General features: G+C 46.5%; 2 protein-coding genes across 2 annotated transcripts; one reads left to right on the top strand and one right to left on the bottom strand.

The window, feature by feature from the left end:
- The first annotated feature begins 541 nt into the window (after window positions 1-541).
- Window positions 542-12,159, top strand: HACD3 (3-hydroxyacyl-CoA dehydratase 3). Its single transcript, XM_058033491.1, has 11 exons — window positions 542-657; window positions 1,297-1,339; window positions 2,370-2,443; window positions 4,324-4,488; window positions 5,854-5,905; window positions 6,269-6,379; window positions 6,996-7,123; window positions 7,622-7,734; window positions 8,220-8,326; window positions 9,116-9,247; window positions 10,181-12,159. Exons 1-11 carry the CDS (start codon window positions 571-573, stop codon window positions 10,255-10,257), a joined length of 1,089 nt encoding a protein of 362 aa, XP_057889474.1. The 5' UTR covers window positions 542-570; the 3' UTR covers window positions 10,258-12,159.
- On the bottom strand, window positions 10,179-22,043 carry INTS14 (integrator complex subunit 14). The gene is made up of 12 exons (XM_058033490.1): window positions 21,811-22,043; window positions 21,439-21,713; window positions 20,108-20,215; window positions 18,161-18,316; window positions 17,053-17,171; window positions 16,490-16,632; window positions 15,664-15,756; window positions 15,048-15,192; window positions 14,661-14,794; window positions 14,440-14,558; window positions 13,997-14,062; window positions 10,179-13,153 (listed from the first exon to the last, which is right to left on the bottom strand). Exons 2-12 carry the CDS (start codon window positions 21,658-21,660, stop codon window positions 12,902-12,904), a joined length of 1,557 nt encoding a protein of 518 aa, XP_057889473.1. The 5' UTR covers window positions 21,661-21,713; window positions 21,811-22,043; the 3' UTR covers window positions 10,179-12,901.
- Between the last annotated feature and the right edge of the window lie 910 nt (window positions 22,044-22,953).

Here is a 22,953-nt window from a genome sequence, read left to right on the forward strand (position 1 = left end):
GCCTGTGCCAGTGCTGGGCCAGCCGAAAGTTCTGGGGCACAAAATAATGACAGTGTAAAAGTTGAAACAGGTTGCACAGCTGCAGGATTGCTATTTGCTAAATTCTTATCAGCCTCTCCTGTCATGGCTGGGATGGAGTCAGTCTCTTCTACCAGGCAACACGCTACAGGACAAGGGAAATACGCTTAAGTTGTGCCAGGAGAGGTTTAGTTTGGATATCAGTCAAAATTTCTTCACAGAAAGTGCTGTTGAACAGCCTGTGGCACAGGCTACCCGGGACAACAGTGGAGTCCCCATCCTGAAGGGATTTCAAAGCCGCGTAAATGCGAGCATGGCTAACGGTGGCCTCGGCAGTGCTGGGGAATGGTCAGACCGGATCCGGGAGGGCTTTCCCGGCCCAGCAGACACTGTGGCTCAAGGACTCCCACCGAGAAGGGCCCGGAACCCCTGAGGGCTCCCGGCCATGGCGGCCGCGCCCGCCCCCCGCGGCGCGCGCAGGCGCGGGGCCCTCCCGGCGGAGGTCGGAGTGCGCAGGCGCGGGGGCGCCGCGGGCCGGTGCGGGCCGGGACGATGGCGGGGCCCAGCCTGCGGCCGCACGTGCACTGGGCACAGCGGCACCGCGAGCTCTTCCTGCGAGTGGACCTCAGCGACGTCCGGGTACGGCCGCGACACCCGGGGACACCCGGGGACACCGGGGGAACGCACCTGCGGGGGGCACACTGACCTGGGGACACCCGCGAGGGGACGTCTGCGGACACCCGGGGGGTGACACCTGGGGGACGCCGGGCGGGGACACCTGTGGGGAACTGGGTGAGGAGGGAGACTCACCTGGGGGACCCCGGGGGAAATCACCTGCGGGACACCTAGAAGGGCTCACCTGCGGGGGAATCACCTGCGGGACACCTAGAAGGGCTCACCTGCGGGGGAATCACCTGCAGGGCACCTGGAAGGGCTCACCTGCGGGGGAAATCACCTGCAGGGCACCTGGAAGGGCTCACCTGCGGGGGAAATCACCTGCAGGGCACCTGGAAGGGCTCACCTGCGGGGGAATCACCTGCGGGACACCTGGAAGGGCTCACCTGCGGGGGAATCACCTGCGGGGCACCTGGAAGGGCTCACCTGCGGGGGAATCACCTGCGGGCGGGGAGCACCTGCGGGACCCCCAGGTGGCTGACCTGCGGATCCCCGCGGGGACAGCGGCTGCGGGCTCGGCGGTCCGGGCAGGGCTGTGGGGACCCCCCGGGTGGGTGCACTGACCCCGTGAGCTGTCACCTAATGCATGTTCTCCCTCCGCAGAACCCGGACATCACCATCACCGATAATGTCCTGCACTTCAGAGGTAGGGGCTCCATCGGGGGGTCTCAGCCTGGCCCCCAGCCCAGGGCTGTCCCACTTGTCCCCATGGCGGGGTGCCTGGTCCCCATCAGTGGCAGGAGCCACTGTGCTGGGCATGTCCAGATCTGCCACATTCCCACCCACAGACCTCTGTGTTCCAGCCCTGGTAACCACAACAGGCCCTATCTTATCTAACAAGAAAACCCCAACCTCCCCATATTTAAATACCAGTGGAATTTCCATATATCCTTCCCATCCTGGGCCAGCCAAACCCTGGAGATAACTCACAGCAATTTTTCCTTTCACAAAGACCTTGTGTGCAATTCTTATCAAGCCTCCACATCAGGAACTAGTGCTCCATTTGGAAACTAAAGCAGATCTTGCCCTGAAAGATGTTTTTTTTGCAGCTGGACAGAATTTTTTAAGATGTCTCATTAGGAGCTGCTGCCTCCTCGGTGAGCCACAGCCAGGCCATTTGATAGGAGGGTGTTGCACATCATGTTCTCCTTGGGATCAGTTTACAGCGTGGAAGGGTGGGAATTGTACACAGTGTGCAGTTTTGGAGCCTTTCTGGGGAGGGGATCAATGTGGGAGATAACAAACCCTGATAAGTGCCCTTCTGCTGCTGGGAGGGACTCCCAATATCACCCTGCTACTGACCCAGCAGCACCCATCTCCCTGGGTGCTCTGTTGTGCAGAGGCTGGATCCCCCAGCAGGAGATTTTCTGCTGGGTTTGAGTTATCCCTGAGCAGCCTTTTGATCCCCTCTTTTGGGAATTTGACATGCTGGCTTCCTGCAGCAGGGACCCTTTTGCAGCGTGGGGCAGACTTGCAGCAGCTTTAGCTGCTGACTCCTGCATCTGCCCCTCCAAGCAAGGTTTTGGTGTCTTCCCTGTAATTGTGTGGTTTCCTCTTGCCTCTGAGGAAAGCACGAAGAAAGTGCTGTGAGTAAGTGCTGAATATTTCTGTGTCCAAAGCATCCTTTGCAGGTGGAGTGTGTGGAACCACACTGACTGTCAATTCTTGTCTTTTAGCCCAGGGTCACGGTGCCAAAGGAGACAACATATATGAATTTGAGATCGAATTCCTCGAGCCAGTCGAGCCTAAGGTAGGTATTTTTACTTCTCTAGTTCTTGCAAAGAAAAAATAAATTTTGAAGAACTTGAAAGGGAAATGGCTGTGCACAAAGTTCCCAATGTACTGTTCAAATTTTTCTGTTAACTCAGTAACAGCCAGCTTTGTGGCAGTCCTGTGTGCCATTGTCTTGTTTTAATGCAAATCACCTCACTGGAGCTGCTGCTTGCATGGACCAGCTTGAGTAAGCACTTGCTTGTCACTTGTTCCACAGCAGTTTTAAGTTTTTTTAAGGATTTAAAGTGGGAGAATCTGGCAATGTGTTGTCTGATGTAACCTTGACTGGAGCTCAGGGGAACACTGTGCAGTTAGTATGATGTTTCATGGCTTCTTTTGTAGCTGGACAAAAGAAGAAAATCAGGAGAATTTGTTTCTGGCTTGAGCAGATTTCTTAGGCTGTGGTATGTTGTGGTTCCTGCTGGAGAAGTCTTTCCTTAATCCCTGTTGCAGTGAGTGGGAGGAGCTGTCCCTCTGTGTTACTCACAGGTGGCTGTGAGGTCTGTCCCCACTCTCAGAGCCTGGGGCACAGGAGAACTTGGGCTTTGCTCCTGGGGCAGGATTTGTGCTGCTTATTCCTGGCTGAGTTTGGGATAGCTCCAGTCAGACTGGGAGCCACCGTTCACCTCTGCTCTTCAGCAGGGAGGGAGAAGGGAAGGAGACCATCAGAGGGGAAATTTCCAGGCTCTGTCAGCAGGCATGTTTCTGGTGTGGCTCCTGCCAGGTGTGGAGTGGCAGACAGTGAACAGCTCTTGGTTCCAGGGTCTGGTCACTGCCTTATCATCTGCCTGGCCCACAGTGTGGGAGAGGTGCCTGTCTCTGCCTGTGCCTGTCTCCTGTGCTGGCAGACACAGGCTCTGCTGTGAGCCAGGCCTGGAAGGCAAGTCCTTGTCTCTGCAGAGCAGCCTCCTTCCAAAAGTTGTCACTCTGAGTCACTGTGGAGGGACTGGAGAACAGACTGAACTCTGTAACTACAGATGGTCAGGACCAGGCAGCATCACAGTCCAGGTTTTTCTCCTTTAGTTTTGATGTGCAGCATGAGTTCCCCTTGCTGGTGCCAGCAGTGAGAAATGGAGCCTGTGGCAGGCAAGGATGAGGTGTAGTAGCTGTAAATTACAGCAGCAGCCTTCAGATGTCTGAGGAGCATCCAGGCAGCCTTGACAGAGCAGAGCTGCTGTAACATGCTCAGTTAGGAGTGCAGCTTGTGCAGCAGTTTCAGCTGGTCTGACAGGCAGTGCCATGTGGAGCAGCCTCAGGGGTCAGAAGGGCTCCAAGGTGACAGTGCCATGGGCTCCAAGGTGACAGTGCTATGGACTGTAAGGATGGAGAGGTTCTGGGTTGCCTTTGTGCAGGTGGAGAGGCCTTGTGGGGTGGCAGTGAGCACACTGCTTGCTCTGTCAGCTCACCTTGTGTCCAGGAATTCCCTAAGGCTCTTAGCTCCTTCTCTCGGGGCAGCAGGGGTCACCTGGGGTCCCCTGTTTAGACAAGTACCTATGGCTGCTGGCAGTGTTATTTTTACTGCTGGCTATAGGAGGTGGGTGGCTCACAGTACTAAGTGCAAGAAGGTGTAAAGCCAAGATCAGGGGTCTGTCTAAGAAGGCTGGCACTGGGGTCTCTGCTAGCTCTGTGGTGGGATGCAGTGGTGCTGTGATATGGGCAGGCTGCTCATCAAGTTGTGCAGCTATCACAGCTGCCATCTTCAACTGGACTGCCCTTTGCTTCCATGTCTTGGTTGGCAGAGAGACATTTGTGCCACCACAGTTGTGTCATCCCTGCCTCCTTGATAAGGGGAGCTTGGCTACCAACTCAGCCTCAGAGCTTGTTTCATTGGACTTTTGCTGATGTGTCTGCCCCCAGCCTGTGTGCAGGATGACCCAGAGGCAGGTGAACATCACTGTGCAGAAGAAGGAGAGTAACTGGTGGGAGAGGCTGACCAAGCAGGAGAAGCGCCCGCTCTTCCTGGCGCCCGATTTCGACCGCTGGTTGGACGAGTCGGATGCTGAGATGGAGCTGAAGGAAAAGGTGAGTCCTGTGGGCACCTGGAGCTTGTGCTGCCACTTACAAAGTAAGGGCAGCTGTTCTCCTGTGCCTGAACCTGCATTCTTCATTTACCAGGAGTTCCTGGCATGCTGATTGTTATTGCTCTTCTATATAGAGTTGGTTAAGTGTAGCATCCCATGAACTCTCTCCTCTAACCATAGACGAGTCCTCCTGGGAGGAAAAGACAGACTCCCACGTGGACTTCCCCTGGTTTCCCCTTTGCCTGTCCCCTCACTGGCTTGGTACCACTGGTGGCTAAGGAGACCAACCCCCTTTGCCCTGCCCTTATCTCCGCCCCCCACCCCTTCCCCTTCTTAAGCTGCCTGCGCTAGTGGCTGCCCTCTTTCTCGCCGGGTTCCCTTCAGCCACATGTGATATACTCTGCTGGAATAAACCCTTGCAGAAAGGAGCCCTTCTTGCCTCTCTCGCTGACCAGCTGTGGTGAGTGTTGTGTGGGGATCTGACTGCCCTGCCTGAATGTTAACCCAACGTGCTTTTCTACACAAGAGGTTTGTTGGGAACAGGTAGTAGGCAGCAGCACCCACCATTCAACACCAGCTTTTTTAGTTAAGTGGTTCAAATTGTAAGTGGGGATTTGGAAATAGGCACGTTTCTGGTTAGAATTGGAACTGGAGGCTGTGTGCTGGCTCCTTGCATGTGCCCCTTGCCCGGTGTGCTGATCCACAGAGGATCATGTCACCCTGCCATGTGGAGCCCAAAGGAGAGAGTCCTGGACATTGTCTGTGTGGGAAGCAGGGATTGCTGAGGCTTTCCTGAGCCCCTGGCTGGCCCTGCTCGTGCACTCCCACCATCTGGTGAGCTTGAGCAGCTTACTGAGTGGGGAGGTGCAAGATGGACTTGGAAAAGGCTTGAACAGACCACGTTCCTGCAAATCCTTTTTGCAACAAACACTGCCCTGTTCCCCTCTGAGCTTAGCAGGGAGCAGAGAGGGGCACTGCAGTGCCAAGGCCCAGGAGCTTTGGGAAAGGCAGGCAGAGAACCTGGGCTGGATGTTCTTTGTTCTCCTCAGGTTGCTGGTGGATCATGTAAGACACAGCACAGTCATAACTGAGAATTAACAGAGAGAGCCAAGGCTCTTTCAGCAAAAGCATCTAATTACTAGAACAAACCACATGGTGAGGGCAGGATAACTGGTTAACACCCTCTGGCTTTTACTGTACTATAATTTCTGGATGATGAATGTTCTGGTTTATGCTGGTGAAAATTTAAACCTTCTAGCTACTGAGTGCTTGGCTGAGTTTTAAACCCACCAGCTTTGCAGTAGTATAGTTAACAAATCACTTGCTAATTACAGTAAGTCTTTAAAACCTTATCCTTCATCTTAAGGAAGAAGAAAAGATTAACAAAATGAAAATAGAATCCAGAGTCCCAAAAGACCGTAAGTAACTGCATATTTTTAATGGGTAAAGTGGGATTTAGGAAGTTTGTTCACACTTTGTGAACCTTGACTCTTAAGGAGTTTTGAGTGGCTTGGTATCTTGGAGGGGGATGTTTGTTTTGTGAGCTATTAGAAATTTAATAAAAATGGACTGAAGTTTCCAAGGAATGTCAAAAATCTGACTAGCAAGTTCTGGAGTTCTGGCAGATAATGGCAAAAGCAGAACCCCCAGTGCACCCAACAGTGCTTTTATCACAATCAATAACTTCCCTTTTCCTTATAAGCTTTATTCTCAGAAATCCTGGTATGCAGCTCTGTTACCATTGCACTCTGCTCACCTGATGTGTTTATTATTGATTTTAGCTTTCAAACACCTGAAGAAGGGATACCTAGTCATGTATAATCTTGTACAGTTTTTGGGATTCTCTTGGATTTTTGTGAACATGACAGTACGACTATTCATCTTAGGAAAAGGCAAGTAATGAACACTATTTTATTTATATTGGAGGGTTTGAGTTGATTTTCAGTGTTGTTTTTAAGACCTTTTAAATGGCAAAATCTAAAGGGAGATATCTTTAGGAACTAAACCACGAGTGCAATGCCAAAGAGCACAATGAAAGCCTTTCAAAGGTCATCAAAGTGTCAAGGGCAGGAAAATACTGTCCCCTTGTAAGTCACAGCTGTGTACTCTGTGAATGATACTTGTGCTCTGCCAGGATCACTTCTAACAAAATCAGCTGAAGCAAAATGTCTCGCTGACTGCAATGTTAATGTTTTTGAAAATGATCTGGACAGAATATTTTGTTTTTGTAGCAAGAACAATCCATTCTGTTGAGGTACAGCACTATTTCCATTTTTGTAAAGCAATTACTGAAATAGCTCTTGATCCTTCTGTGTGTGAAATGGAGCAGTGTTTCTGCCCCAGCTGCTGTGAGTTCAAGATAAGGCCTGTAAAGAACTTATGTAATTATGCATCATGTTTTTCTCAAAAACAGCTAGAATCCTGTTATCACAAGCTGTGCTGCTGCACCGGCTTCCTGAGCATGGAAATTCATTTGTTCTAAAATGGTTGGTTTTCTGTGTCTTACAGATTCCTTCTATGACACATTTCACACTATTTCTGATATGATGTATTTCTGTCAGACCCTGGCATTAATGGAGATCATGAATTCACTAATAGGACTGGTCAAATCACCGCTGATCCCTTCTATAGTGCAGGTTGTATTTCTAAATTCTTCTCCTTGCACTTATGTTTAAAGTAAATGTTTATTTTACACAAGTGTTGAGACTCTCCTAAAATAAGTGATGCAAACTCCTGGCACTGGACTGGAGGATTTCTTATTCACAAGGCAGGAACCCATGCCTTGGCTGTGACAGGCTGTCTGTCTCCTTCCATCACCTGGGTAAGGGAGTGCAGGACAGCGAAAGCAAGAAGCTGATAAAAGTACATGATTTTGATTTGGTGCCAGTGCCCTTTTTATCCTGGTTGTGGTTGTTGTGCATAAAAATTAGATGGCTGATTTGAGACTGGATCCCTTGGATTGGACCTAAATACAGGGCAAGATTCTTACTTGTAAGAAGTAGGTCACAGCTCAGCTGTGAGTTAGTTGTATGCTCAGAAGTGTGAGGAGTAGATATCTTGTGTTTCTGTCAGCAAGGACTTGCCCTTCCTTCTGATGAAGAGTAAATGTTCCTTAATATGTTTTTCTTTAATAGATATTTGGAAGAAACTTCGTTTTGTTTGTTATCCTTGGAACCTTGGAGGAAATGCAGAGCAAACCTGTGGTGTTCTTCATATTTTATTTCTGGAGTATCATTGAGTTGTTCAGGTTGGTGGGATTTTCCTCCTACCAAGTGTGCACAGAACAAAGTGGTTGTTCCTGAGAAAGAAGATTTTGATCTTTGTATTTTTTGGAAGAGTTGGCCCCAGAGGGCCCTTGAGTCATGGACTGTTCACAGCCTTCCTTCATCTGCCAAAAGCTGAGGCAGGGCTGGAGTCTGGAAGTGATACTGCCCTGTTGTTTATTTCTTTGATGCTTTGAATTTCCATTGTTAAATGAGGCCTTTATCTTTGAACCAAAGTAATTTTGAAGGTTTTATTAGGCAACCAGGCAGTTGCCTTCATGCCTGTGTTCAGAATGGCCTGAGCTCTGTAAACTGCCCAATAACTGTGTGTCCATCATCATCCACAGGGACAGTGCCTTGAATATTCTGGTGTCATTTGGGAATTGTGTTGAGCACACAGTGTAGATACACAAGACCAATTCTAGTAGTAGTTACCATTTTAAAGTGTTTGTTTCTCCTCACACTGTAGGTATCCCTATTACATGCTTTCCTGCATTGGAATTGAATGGAAACCACTCACCTGGCTCCGTTACACTGCCTGGATCCCTCTCTACCCCTTAGGGGGCTTGGCAGAAGGTATCTCCTTAAAACAGTTTACTAAATAATGAATTCAAGGCTGGGAAAATAGCTCAATTTCTTTTTTTTTTGGCAGCTGGACTTAAAATAGTAAAATAGAGCAACAGATAAATAGATTTGCTTTGAGGTGAACCAAATATAAGCATTTTGTCTTTCATACTGAATCAGATATTATTTTCAATTTGATGTAAATCTTCCTTTTGGAGGAAAGACTCTCTTCCTGGAGGGGGAAGTAAAGGCAATGATGGGTTGCACGAAGAAATGGAATAAGAACAAGCTGCACAGGAGGCCAGTGCTCACTTCCCTCTGCTGAACCAAAGCGTTGTCTGCTGGGCCTGACTTGCTCAGTCTGGCCTGGGTTCACACCAGCTCCCAGGTCTTGATATTTCTTGTAAATGACTGCAGAGGACAGGCAGGGGCTTATTCCTGTTATTCCTGTGTTGCAAACCCGTGTCTGTGAGCCAGGAGGAGCTTTGGGCATTGCCCAACACCAGGCAGGGGGAGGAGTGTGCCTGTTTCATTGCTGGGGGTATTTCTGGATGGCAAGTCCTGCTGGCACAGGCCCTGGCGCTGCAGCTGTGCCTGAGAACAGAGTCTCACCAGGAAGGTTCCCTGCTGCACCCCCTCAGGCAGGTGCTTCCCACCCTCCTGCATGTTCAACACCTTCAAAATTGCTGTCATTAATCAGCACTGGCAAATTAGAAGGGACTATGCTGAAATAGTTGGTGTGGGCTGGGTAATTATACATTTTATCTGTACTTGGTAATGATGGTGGCCTTCTGCTTTCAGCTGTCTGTATTGTTCAATCCATTCCAATCTTCAGTGAAACAGGGAAATTTAGCCTGGGATTGCCAAATCCACTGAATGTCACAATCCAGTTTCCATTTGTGCTTCAAATATATCTTATAGCCTTGTTTTTAGGTAAGTATTTAATTCTATATCTCAGTATTGAAATAAAAAGTTTCCCCTGAATAACTTGATTTGTCAAAGAAAATGAAATTCCTGCATCTTGGAGACCATGGCAACACAAAATTGCTTGAGATTAAGTGTTATCCTTGTGGATTGTTCATGTAAATTTGTCAGTGATTGAGGGGAACACACCCCTAATGAGAAAAAGGTGATCTTGGTAACAAATTAGCAGCATAAACTTGGGTTAAAGAAATAATTTTTACATGCATTTATAACCATAGTATACTTAGTTTCACCTTTTAGGAGGTATTTGAGCTTTAGAATTATGTAGTGGCAATCTAAACATAATTTCAAATTAATTTAGTTAAATGTTGCAATATAATAACAAATGCAACATGATTTCATGTTTTCCCAGGAAAAATATAGAACTCTCTTTTAATAGAAAGAAAAGAAGAAGAAAACCTGCTTGAGACATTGTTGGATTCTGGTGTTAATTTGTAAACACAATTTAAATTCCTGGTACCCACACCCACGCTGGGTATCCACAACTCACCACAATCTAACCCAGAATTTTAAACTGAACTTTCACTAGATTTCTCCTGCTCACAGACATTGCTTAAAGCCACCCTTCAATTGAGTTTCACTCTGAAATACCTGGTTCATCCTCCTGAGCTCTGCACAGCTGGTGTCACAACTTCATGTTAAAGGTGACAAACAAACCTTCTAAGCAGCTCTTTGCCAAACAACCTGAGCAGCAAGTCCTGCCTCAGCCAGCCAGACAATACTTGCATTAGCTTTCACTGCTACACACACCCCTAAATAATTTATTTTGTTGTGTGGTGGTTGGGTTAGTTGGGTTCTGTTATTTTTCCTTTAGATCTGGTACAGCCATTTAGCATAAAAAGAGGCAGTGATGTCCTACCTAAACACTTCATTCTTTCCCAGGGGTATTTGTAAACTACCGTTACCTCTACAAGCAAAGGAAACAGCACCTTGGACCAAAGAAGAGAAAGATGAAGTGAAGCAGGACTGCAATGATTTCTTATCTCACTTGGGGACAAGATAAGCCTCTAATTCTTACGGTTTTATCCACTGTAATGCAAGAATTTTGTAAAATGAAATGACCACGCTAAATTTCATGATTTCATAGTGAATTCAGGTAACATTCCCTTATATTGGATTTTGTTCCCTTTCCATCATCTATGCATGGCATTTACCATTGAACATTTAAACGTGTATCCTGTCAACCAGCATATTAGAAAGAAATCCTATTATCTGCATATGATATGCTTATAATCAGTGGAGCAGCACTAACTAGAAATAGTGTTTATCTTTTAATTGGAGATTTGCTCTTTCAATATTGCATGCAGATAGGGCTTCTGATGTGGGATATGCTCTTTGCTGGCCTGTGCTGTTCCTGGGAGGCATCCTGATGGCAGGAGGAGGCACAGTCTGAGGCCACTGTGCAGTGTTTGGGTGTTTATCAGCCACTGGGATAAACTTGCTCAGTATATAACCCCCCTTTTCTTCTGCAGCATTATTGATAGTACAGAATTAAAACTGGAAGTAGTTAATGCTGATTTAAATGCTACAAATTAGTCTGTTTCTAGTTAAGCCTTGACAGAATAGGAGCTCTGTGTGGACCATAGCAATATGTATTCCTGTAGCAACACATCCTGTCCACTCATTAGGGAAAGGAAGCTGCCACTGAGGGCAGAAATGCTTCCCTGGTTGGTAGAGCAAGCACTGAAATGTAACAAAACAAGGGAACATAGGTACCAGCATTCCCCTGGCATGTGAATCCCAACAGAACTCCATCCAACCCATGCAAAGGGAGAATGGGGAATTCTCATGGGACATGGGGCCCCTCTGATCCATCCTGCCAGGGCTGTGGCTCCTGTATTTACAGCCTTCAGCAGGGCAGCAAAGTCACTCTTCTACCTGCATTTAGGGGTGCAGCAGAGAAGTTGGTGTGTGTGGTTGACTGGCTCCTGGGGGGATGGAACAGGGGGGTCAAATAAACTGTATTATTTAGATAGCACATATCAAATCTTAGTAAGGGAGGTCCCATGCAGGTTTGAAGGACCCTTTTCTCTTTGCTTGCTTTAACCACCACCACTAAAGAGAAGCTCCCCCCACATTTCAGGTCATCTGCTGGCTCACCTGGAAACCTCTGGTTCAGCTGACTTTATTTCAGCATGTCCTTCTTCACACTGAGCCTCCTGTAGCTGATCCCAGATTCCTCTGGCCTCCTTAACCCAGCTTAGAAAGGTACAGCAAGTTTAGTTCAAACTGCACTGTGGTTATGAACAGGTTGTTTCCCAACTGCCACTGCCTCAGGCACTGCAGAGCAATGCCAGCAATCCAGGACAGACACAAGCTGAGATTAGCTTAGTGCCATGTTACTATTTATCTTTTTCTATTGCAAAACAATATGAACCCTCCAGAAAATTATTTTATATATATTAAAAGTAACAAACTGCAGAAGGTTTGTGATATGGACCCAGTGCTTGTTACTGTAAATGAAATAGTGTTATGAGACTAACATAGAAGCAGTACAAGCTCCACGCTGCATTTCACAAATTGTGTTCTGTCAACAAGAGGCGTGATACAACTTCTCTTTGGGAGAAGCACAGCCTACTTTACTCAGGAGAGTTGAGCACTATTTACACAATATTTCACTTAGCACACACTGTACCTATGTTTGAAGTATGTGAAAGGGTTGAATTAGCTGAGTAACAGAACAGCAAGGATCACTTTCATACTTTGATTTCTTCTCTGGGCATTTAAACCTCTGTTATGAAATCCGTATGTATTCATCAGTGAAACTGTGGTACCTAGTGCAAGCTGTCATGGATCTTACACTACTGAATTTTAGTCCTTCAGAAAGAATGTGTTTCTATTAATAAAGATTTACAACCAAATTTTGTTTTAGTTCAGTTGTTTGTTCTTTCAAATTATACAACTTCCTGAGAAGTTGTATAATTTGATATTTAACTTGAGATAAACAGCTGGGACCTGAGCCTTCACCAGGTCAGCCTTTTGGGCCACACCGCCCACTATGAAAATGGAACAAATCCAACTTAAATTTTCATGAAGAATTACTCTTTATTTGTATTATGCAAATAAAAAAAACATATGTCCCAAGATCAAGTTACTTTCAGAAGCATAAGCACTGCAATGCAAGTGATAATGCTTAGTACAAACAGTCTGTCAAGTTGGGCATAAAGTCAGGGCCAACGCCCCAAAATCAGTTTTGTATCTGATCCTGCAAGGTGCTTTTCACACCTTTCTTTGGACTAATCAAGTTGATGTTTAAAGTGTAGTAGCTGCCTTTTAGGATATTTTCACCAGCGAGTTCAGTTGTGTAGTAACTGCATTTTGGGGAGGCCAAAATCCAAGAGCTGCCAATGGCATTTTTTTTCTCTCCTCACATGTACTAAATAACTTCTACCCATCATCCAACACCACCACTGGGTTTGGGACACTTTCCACAGTTTCCAGGTCTGACTAACAGCCACCACAAACGAGCTACGTTTGTTTAGAGAACACTGATGCAAAACTTCCCCATTTGGATAGGAAGTTCTTCAAACAGCGATTGAACAGGCCAGAAGAAAATCTGAACTGCTTGAGCCTTAATCTAGAGAAGCTCCCAAAATGGAGACTTCACATTCTCTCAGTGCTGCTACTGGAAAAGTCAGTCTGCAGAGGAGCAATGTTGTGATCATAGGCAGCATATTCTGAGGCCCCAGTACTTGCCACCTTGAGCTGCTGGGCCGCGTGTGTGAGCTGGAAGGCGGCGTCGGGGTGGGCGGTGTCGGGCAGCAGCGTGCACTCCCGCTCCAGCATGTCTGCCACGCCCTTCAGCAGCTCCAGGAAGCCGAAGGCCAGAGCTGCCTTCCGCAAACGGTTCAGCTCCTGCAAAGACACAGAACCCTTTTAAAGCCACTCCAAGCCTCGACATCAAACGTGGGTTTCTTGTATCTGTTTTTAAAGGTGATGTTACTCACAGTACAGCTGCTGGAAAGTGCTCAGCTGCTCATGGATGATAGAAAATCAGGGCTGAAGATGACAGTGGTCTTCCCTTGATCCTTTCCTATAAACCTCCACTTCTTCCTTTTGTGCATTCAGCTATTGTACCTGCCTGCTTTGTCTGTGTCCCAGCAGGGCTCCAGCTTAGGCTTCACTGACTGACTGCTGCCTTTGACCACAGTGTCCAGTCAAATGTAGATACATTGATTTTTCTTCCCTATAAACTGAACAGTGCTTAGTGCACTTAGGCAGGATATTCATTCTTCAGGTCTCTGGAGGCTGCAATACCAAACTGCTTCAGCACTAAGCTTGCAAGAGGAATAATTACCTCCAGCTAGTCTGGTTATGGATCATTATGGTGTGGCCAAATGTGCCTGGAACTTTGTCATTCTCTGCCTCAGTTATAGATAAAATGGAGGAGACATTTTCAAGACTCAGAATGACATCTGTGTTCCTATTCCTCTCTGATCCCTGTTCATTTCTGCCTGGACAACAGCATAGAAGTTCACCATGGAAGTAGCAGAGGTCATGAGGGGCACTTGTGGACATGACACATCTGTGCCACAAAATGTAGTGCCAGACCATTGAAATGAGACCCCCTTGTCTCACCCAACCAGCCTGTAAGTTTTGCAGAGCACTGCAAGCCTGAACAGAGCACACTGTGGTTCCTCTGTCAAATGCATCACCATCACTGTGGATCAAACTTGGCCACCCTGGAATGTTACTCACTTTATAGAAGGTCTGTGTTTTTTCAGGGAGTTTCCTTGCATTTCTCAAGATCTTCTGTACATCTGTCTGCAGAAAAGAAGAAAAAAAAAATTCAAAAGTCTTGCTAGCTTCTGGGGGAAGCTGCAGAACAACCCCCAACTCTTTAGGGATAAATTATCCTGACCATTGACAAAACTGCAGCTCACAAAGGCTGAAACATAACTGGTAATTATACTAAATCAAATAAACCAAGCCAGATGCTCCACTGGAGACACAACTCTCATTAAACAAGCTATGCTTTCTGATTGCATTTTAATCATGACATTGTAAAGAGGCAGTGTTTATAAAAATGAAAGAAAAGCAATAAAGCAATTACTCTAAATGGGCAAGACATGCACAGACTGCAGTTCCTGCTGAGATGGCTCCTGCTGCTCCAGGTAAAGCAGCACACCCTGGCTCACTACCTGCAGGCCACTGGGTTTGATCCACACAGTGACATTCTGAGCGTAGCTGCGCTTGTTCTTGGGCTGCAGAGGGAAAGGGCTCTTGTTGTCATCCTCTCCATAAGGATTTTCTTTTGCATCTGGGAGAAAAAATAAATGATAGACTTAGCAACCAAAAATTGCCAAGATCATTCACACAGCACTGCATGTTTAAGAGTTACTCAGAGGAGTGTGACCAGCACCTGAAATGGGGCCAAGCTGTGCCATCTTCCCCAGCCATGGGAGGGGCTCAGGACCAGGTTCAAAGAGTGACATCATGAGGTTTGATTTCTTCTTGCTATCAGCTTGTGAATAAAGCATTCCATACCACTCTGGCCTGTGAAAAAGAGCAAACCCTCAAAGGCTGAAAATCTTCCACCCCTCTGCATAGAATGTGCCTCCCTCTCACTGTGTGGAGGCTCAATGTTTGCAATTTGTACTGACAGAAACAAATCTGCAATTAAAAATCCACAGCTTAGTCTAGCAGTGCAGAGTTCTGCACAGAATACAGATATAAATAAGCATAATTTATAAATAAAGCCTAAATGAGCAAAGTAAGAGATTTTTCAGGCAGACATCCAGCTCCATACCCCAACTGGACGAGAGCCACCATGCCTTCCACTTTCAGGCTGCCATGTAATAAAACACAGAAGTTGGGGATTTTCCCAGCAATCTGATTAGCTGAATTCTCATCTTCAGTGTCATCTGTGATCCCAGGTCCCACCTCATCCCCCTCTGGGGAAGAATCAAAGCAAACAAAGAGAAAACATGAGAATAAATTCAAACACAAGAGATCTGTTTCCATGACACCACCCTTTACTGTCTGCCTGCAAGAGTTAATTAATACTTTTGTAGAACAAACAGCTGCAGAATGAACTGCTTGGGCAAAGTGGCACACTAATGATACATAAATGTTCCACTGCATTGTACTCAAGGGCATTAAATATTAATCTTGCACCACGTATTTCATGGCTCATTATTATTCTGAACTGTATGTTTAGCATGTTCTATTAATAATGATGTTGGAAGGACCCTGGCCCCTCTATGAACTTCACAAAGAACACAGGATGTAAAACAAGAGAGCTTGTGGTCAAGGTTTTAATTTTAATGCAACCACACAAATATGTGATTGCATTAAACCTGTCCAAACCTCATTACAAGGGAAGCTTAAAGTAGTTTTTGCTGAAATAAACCCAACTTGCTCACCTCTGTTAAGTGCAATGGGCAGTACCAAGTGTCTGGACAAGACAGGAGGGCTGGAAATGTCTGCAATATCTACAAACCCAACAATTTCTAGATCTGCAGGGAGATAACAGATTTAAATCAGATTTAAGACAGTTTAAGTCATAATTGGAAATAACTGAAATGTATTCAGAGGCTACTGAACATCACCACCACCAGGTTTTCTGAAGCAATGCCTAAAGGTGGCACAAGAGAACCCATACTGAACTGGAGTGCAAAGGTGTTTATAAGTTAGAAATACATAAAACACACAACTTTTGAAGATGATTTTCAGCACACACAGACTGCTAACTGCTGCCCACGAGCTGTGCTGCTGGACAGTTACAGAACTGAGCCCCTTGATATTTACAATGCACACAATCCACTGCTGTCTTACAAATTCCAAAAGAGAAAAAGCAAATACCTGCTGCTCATGGGAGCTGTGTCCACTAACGGGAGGGCTGGGAAGGTTTTTCTTTGCACAGTTTTTTTCTTTTAAATAATTTGTCTTCACTGAAGCTTATGAGGGTGTTCATGGAAAGCAGCCTGTGGCTGTTTCCCACACTCTACCCCTAGAAATTGTCACCCTGGGCTCTGAAAGTGCCTCTACCTTACTGCACCCCACATGGATGAAGCAGGATGGTATTTTTGTTCCCTGGTGTCACACATACATCAAAAAATTACACAATTGGAGACTGATCCTTGCAGAGACAAAGTGGATGAAATGGATGAAGTCCACGGGATGAGAGGTGGTAGCGAAAGGGCAGAAATCAAATGGATTTTAGTAAAAAAGCAATCAAAGATTTGTTACCTGTATTAATTGCTTTAGGAATGGGGTCTATTTCCTCATCTATAATGAAAGGCTCTGGTCTGGGAAATACTTGCACATCAGATGTTAAGTGGCCACACTTGAGGACAGCATGGAATGGTGTATAAGCCAGGTCTATTAGCTTTCTAGAACACAGTTATTAAGGAAAACATAATACATATTAAATGAAAATAGTTTGTCTAAGGCACACTAATTTAGCTCCCAAACCTTTTTTAACTACAGTTAATTCAATAGTTCTAATGTTGCTAAATTATGAAACAAAGCAGCATTATCCCAGTCATGGAAAATGAACAATAATTATGGAAATTACTGTCTTCTATCTGCCAAGCATAAACAGATGCCACAGTTTGGTTACAATGACTAAATAAATATTGACCACAACTAGTGAAGGCCAAGATGAAATTACAGTTAACAAGATCAAAAAATAAAAATAAAGAGTTTAATTAGAACATCTCATACCATCAGATTTCTTATTGTTTGTGTTTTTCTTTTGAGATACCAACTGGGGACCTTCCCAAAAGTCTGTTATCTACAAGTGCACTCACCCAAACATGGACTGCACATTCTTCAGGCACAGGGGGCCATCAATGGTGAAAATCTGCCCTTCCCCATTGTTTAAATCAATGAGCCGTTCCAGGCAGTCTAAGGAATCTGTGCTTTGAAGCTGAAGAAAAAGAAAGGAAAATATTTTTGTTGAGTGTTCTTTTTATTCTCTTTTGTACTAACCAGTATTTTTAAAGAAAATATACACAACACAGCAAAAAGCATCTGATTGGATGCTCCCATGATTTTTTGTTCTCTCTCTCCTTTCCAAATAAACCAACATTCTTTGTCTCCCAGGCAATGTTCTCTTATTACTTATCAGAAATAGATGATTTATTTTAAATATTTATTTTAAATATTTTCCCAGTTATTTTGAGACCTTAACAGTGCTTCAATCCACCAGCTTAATCAAAAGGATCATCCTTGACAGAGACCATGAAGCTGAGATATCTAATTGATGCCTAAGCACAAAACCCTTCTGTGAAGGACACAAGAATACAGGTGTCAAATCAAAAGCAATGCTATTAATAAAACTCAATCTAATGAATATTAGTCAAATAGGCTTCTTTTTAAACAAATGTTTATGCAGCAGAATTCTAACTCCTGTGAAGATTTTTAAAGCTGGGATTGAAATTTGCAAGAGAAAGAGAAAGGAGGAAGAAAATTGACACCTTTCCTTCAAAACTAAGGGAAGGTGTTTTGAACACTGGCTTGGAGACTTCAGTTTTCCCCTCTCACATTTCTACATACAGCTACTGTGTCTTAAGTGTTAAGCATCTTTGCAGCACAAGTAATTTATTCAAGAACTTAACTGTAGATTAAGAAGAGCCCCAAAAGCATTCAATGTGATTAATGCAGTAGTAATATAAACAGAGACATTAAAATCCCATAATATTCCCCAGGGACAAACTGACATGATTTATAAAGACTATGGTAATAAAGCAGTAGCAGTAGATAATAACAGTGCAATAATAAACCTTTAATTCTCTTTCACCCGTAACTAAGCACCAGAATGTCAACTAAACCTTAAGCACGGGAACATCAACACAACTGGCCGTCAGCTCAGACAGGACCAACAATTTCCCAATGCAACAAAGAATAAGCCATCACCTCCTCCAGGTTGGCCATGCACATGACGTAGAGCTTGGACGGGAACGGGAAGGGCAGTGGGAACCTGTTGCTGTCGCTGCGCTGGCTGTGCGTGGCCAGGGAGTGGCGCAGGGAGCCCCGGCCGATGCCCAGGCAGCCGTCGGTGACCAGGACAACCTGCGGGACCGGGACAGTGAGACACTTCCAGCATCACCGCGCACCCTGCAGGGGCCTTCCTGCAGCACCTGCTCCCACACAAACTCCCTATCCCAGCAGGTTTCCTCCACCCAGCTGGGCAAAATTTCCAGAAGGAGCCCCACATCAAGGAGAAGTTGAAGACTGAACCCTCATGGTTTACACAATGTGCATGGTAAATAAGTGTTTTCTTGGCATTAGGTAATTGCACCAACATTTGAATCTCATACATTTAAGTGTACACTACAAGCACAGTGGCTACACAGCCAAAAACAGGCCTCCTGCTGCTGGACTCAAGGATTCCAGGTTTATTGTCAGATGAATGATAAAGCCTCTTTTCTGGATTTCTTCTGCAAAATCTGGAGAGCAACTCAACTTCCACTACAAGCCACAGAAACCTCAAAAAAGGTGATGTTTCCATGGCTTGTAGTGGAAGTTGAGTGATCTTAATGCTTTGCAAATACAGCTGCATTATCCTCACATTCTGCAGCAGAATTACTATATCAAAACCACACTTTTTCATTCAACTGCACATCCAGAGTCAATCCCTGTGGAAACCTGCACTAATTACACTGAATAATGGGATTATTTACACTCAGCTGTGACCCAGCTTCCAGAGGAGTAAAAGAGCTGCTCCTTCAATGCTGCATGGCAACAGCAGGCATGACTTCTGGCTGCTAGGTAAGGAAAATCAAACCCAGCTGAAACTCCACGTGTAATTGCTACATCCAGATCTGTATTCTCCCTGCATCCTCAGTCTCTCTCAGTGTCTCCTCAGAACTGGTGCTCACCAGTGATGTTTTCCACTACTCCAAGGCTGCACAGTTCATTCCTCAGTGCCCTCCACCACCCAGCAACTGAAGTGCCAGTAAAATCAGCTATGGCACAAATGAGACACAAAACAGTTGAGATCTAAGCTCTGTCTGGTTTTCACATCTTTCTTGTTGTTTGTTTTCTTTTCTGTCCCAGGGTGCCCTTTGTCCATGTTGGATGATGAAGCAGCGCCTCACCAATAAACCTCTATCCTTTTTCTCCTTTAGGAATATTGCTTCAGGCATCTCCCCACCTCACTGAGCTGCAAAATTACTGAACTTAAATCAAGTGTCTGAGAAAACCAAGGGTTTTATGGCAAACTCTGCCATAAAAGGCAGCAGATTTGGAAGGCTGAGAGCTTGCAGGGCTGAATGGGGGCTGTGAGCAGCTGCATGGCAAATGACTCATTTGGGAGAGAAGTCAGATCAAAACACAGCAGCAGCAGCCCCACACTGTTGGTTGAGAGCTGGGATTGTTAAAGCCCTGGAAACCATCAAGGACTGGAAGGGAGAGGCTCCTGATGTGGGACTACACCCTTTCCAAATGCACTGAGGCTCCTGGGACAGCAGACTGCATCCAGATCAGACACCAGGCCTGCACAGAGTGCTCCTGAGCCACGTTTCACAATCCACTGCACCACAAGAACACACTGGGCAGGAAACAGCCCCATTTTTTTTATTTGTTGCTGAATATTTTTATAAAGCTCACCTTCTGTTCATACTGCAGGTTTAGCCAAAATACTAATTCTTTGTGGTTTTGCACAAAGCATGCCTGAGAGCATTCCAAACTTTCAAATTACATTTACATTTCTATGTGCAACTCACAGGAACAGAATCAATCACAGAATCACAGGATGCTTCAGGTTGGAAGGGGTCCTAAACATCACCAAGTTCCAATCTCCCTGCCAAGGATAACTGAACATGCAGTGAACTAAACCTAAACCAGAGCAATCAGCCTTACCTGGCAAGGAATTGCTGCCCCCCACTCCTGCTGGACAATATTGCAAACCCCCAGCAGCGCCGACTCCAAACAGGTTTTGTCATAATCATCCATGTTACTGAGGGCTTCCTGCAAAGACAAACACCACAGTCACTGCTGGGGGAGCATCCCTGCCAGGCACACCAGCAGGCACTCCTGCCTTTCAAGGAACTGCAATATTATCAACATATTATCAACTGTATTAATATTATCTTTATATTAATTTATTTGTAGTATATTAACTGTATTAATATTATTAACTGCAATATTATCAGCACAGCTCTTTAACAGTGAAAAAACACCTTTGCATGTCTTAAAAAAGTGAAAACCTGAGGCAACATCTAACACGAAACATTTAGCTGAGAAAAATCCTCCCAGGTGTCAGAGCAGAGACCACAAGGAGTTTATTTCCAAAAACTCTTTGGCAGAGAGAGAGTGACAAACCCAAAACTCACATCTGCATCCATAAACCAGCTTTCCTCTTAGAAATTAAAACCTCACACTTAGCATCACCAGGGTGCAGTTGTGAGATGAACTTGCTAAAGGAGCTGGTTGGGCTCCTGGCTTGTAAAATTCCTCAAATGAACTCTTAGGGAAGTGAAAATTAATCAGAGCGGATGCACTGGCACTCTCCTGCTAAACTGCAAACATAACAGAGAACAGCTTTAAAAATCTCTTTGCCCAATGGACAAACCCAAACCATGGTGCCCTGTGAGAGCAATGTGTCCTTTCCCCCTGCCTGTGCGGGTCAGCTATAAATGTACAAATTTTACTGGATTCACAGGCTCCAGTGCCTTACTCTGCATTCATGTGAAACTTCCCTCTTGGACTTTCCACTTCCCATTTCCTCCTCCCAAATCCCACCCCATCTTTGAGGCCTAAAATCACTCATTCTCACTCTTGCACTGTTTTGACCTCAACACACTTTTAGCAGCAGCTTCTCTCTACCAAAGCCTTTCTAAATGGTCCTGTCAGCTGCATTGTTTACCAAGAGCAAACCAACAACCACACATAAAAACAGGGACATTACAGACCCATTTGGGGAGCTTCATCAGGCAGCCCTTCCCTCCATCCCATTTTTACCTCCACTCCATTTCAGAACCAATGAGCCACACCTCAGTGATCACCTGCAAAGTGCAACTGGCAAAGCACACTGATTTCACCTGCCCTTAAAATGAGGACAAACTCACTCAATTCACAACGTTGTGCACAGCATGACACCAAATCACACAACTTCACCCTGTTTTGATGGCACAATTGGCTGATTTTTAAAAATGTCGACGATTTACTGCTTTAGTGTTCATACGCCCTACCTGGAGTGTGTTGTAGTCTCTCGTGAAGGGCACCATGAGCTCCCAGAGGGATGAAAACACCACCAAGGCCGTGAACTCCAGCTTGTAGTTGGTGGCCATGTGCTCGAAGAGCATGGTGAGCCCGTGGGCAGCCAGGTGCTTGCGCTGGTACTCCTCGGAGCCCTCCACCGACACGGGCCGCGTCATGGACAGCGACACGTCCACCACCACCACCGTGGGCATGGCGAGCCGCCCCTGGGCCGCCCTCACGGGCGGGCTCGGCCGGGATCAGCTGCCTGCAGGGGAGGAAGGCACAAATCACCACCAAAGCTGCTCCTGGGGAGCCGCGCGTCTCTCCCCCTCACGCTGAGCCCGGGCAGGAGCGACAATTACCCTTGTCCCCCTCAGAACGAGGGGCTGAGCACGGATTAGGTGAATGCACGCTGAACCCCGCACGGCATTTCCAGCCGGGCGTAGCGCGAGGCCTGGAGACGGCAGGAGCCGAGCCTCGCTGGGGAAAGGGCGCAGCGCTGCCGCTCTGAGGGCGGTCGGGCAGGGATCCAGCCCTCCCCGCGAGCCTTCGCCCTCAGCGGGGCTGTCTCGGAGCGCTCCGGGCCGAGCGGCGGCGGCGGAAGGGAAACGCTGCTGCACACCCCGTCCCGCCGCGCCACCATGCGTCCGGCACGGAAATCGTCCGGTCGGATGGCGCGGCCCGGGCGGGAAGGGCCGCGCCTCACGCAGTCCGCCCGTGAGGGCTGACCCCGCGTGGGAAGCGGGAATGTGGGATGGCCGTGCTGGGGGAATGTGGTGCCCACGTAAAATAGCGCCACAAATGACCGCTATGTGTGGAGAAGAGTTTATGGATAAGCATCCCGGCTGGGCAGTGCGCCTCCTTCTCCCGCTTCTGCACCTGTGGGAGTGGGGGAGCGGGAGGCAATGAACTCCAGTGCAAAACTGGGGTGTACTCCTGAAACTGTGTGTTCAGACAACAGTTTGCTTTAAAATTATCAGAGAGGCACAGGATAGTTTAGCCGAAAAAGCCCTCTAAGATCGTCAAGTCCCACTATTGTCCCAGCGCTGCCAAGGCCACCATAGGCCATGTCCCCATGTGCCACATCCATCCAGCTTTAAATCCCTCCAGGGATGGGGACTCCAGCACTGCCCTGGGCAGCCTGCTCCAATGCTGAACAAGCCTTTCAGCAAAGAAATTTTCCTTAATATCCAACCAAAATCTCCCCTGCTGCAACATGAGGCCGTTCCCTCTCCTCCTGTCCCTGTTCTCTGGAGCAGAGCCTGACCCCCCGGCTGTCCCCTCCTGTCAGGAGCTGTGCAGAGCCACAAGGTCCCTCCTGAGCCTCCTTTGCTCCAGGCTGAGCTCTCTCAGCTCCCTCAACCACTCCAGATCCTTCCCCAGCTCCATTCCCTTCCCTGGACATCCTCCAGCACCTGGATGTCCTTCTCGCCATGAGAGACCCAAAATCAAATCACACATTTCTAATTCCCCTGCAATAAATCTGACTATTAGACTGCTGTGGC

The sequence above is a fragment of the Melospiza georgiana genome, chromosome 13 (genome assembly GCF_028018845.1).
Source record: "Melospiza georgiana isolate bMelGeo1 chromosome 13, bMelGeo1.pri, whole genome shotgun sequence".
NCBI classification, from domain to species: domain Eukaryota; kingdom Metazoa; phylum Chordata; class Aves; order Passeriformes; family Passerellidae; genus Melospiza; species Melospiza georgiana.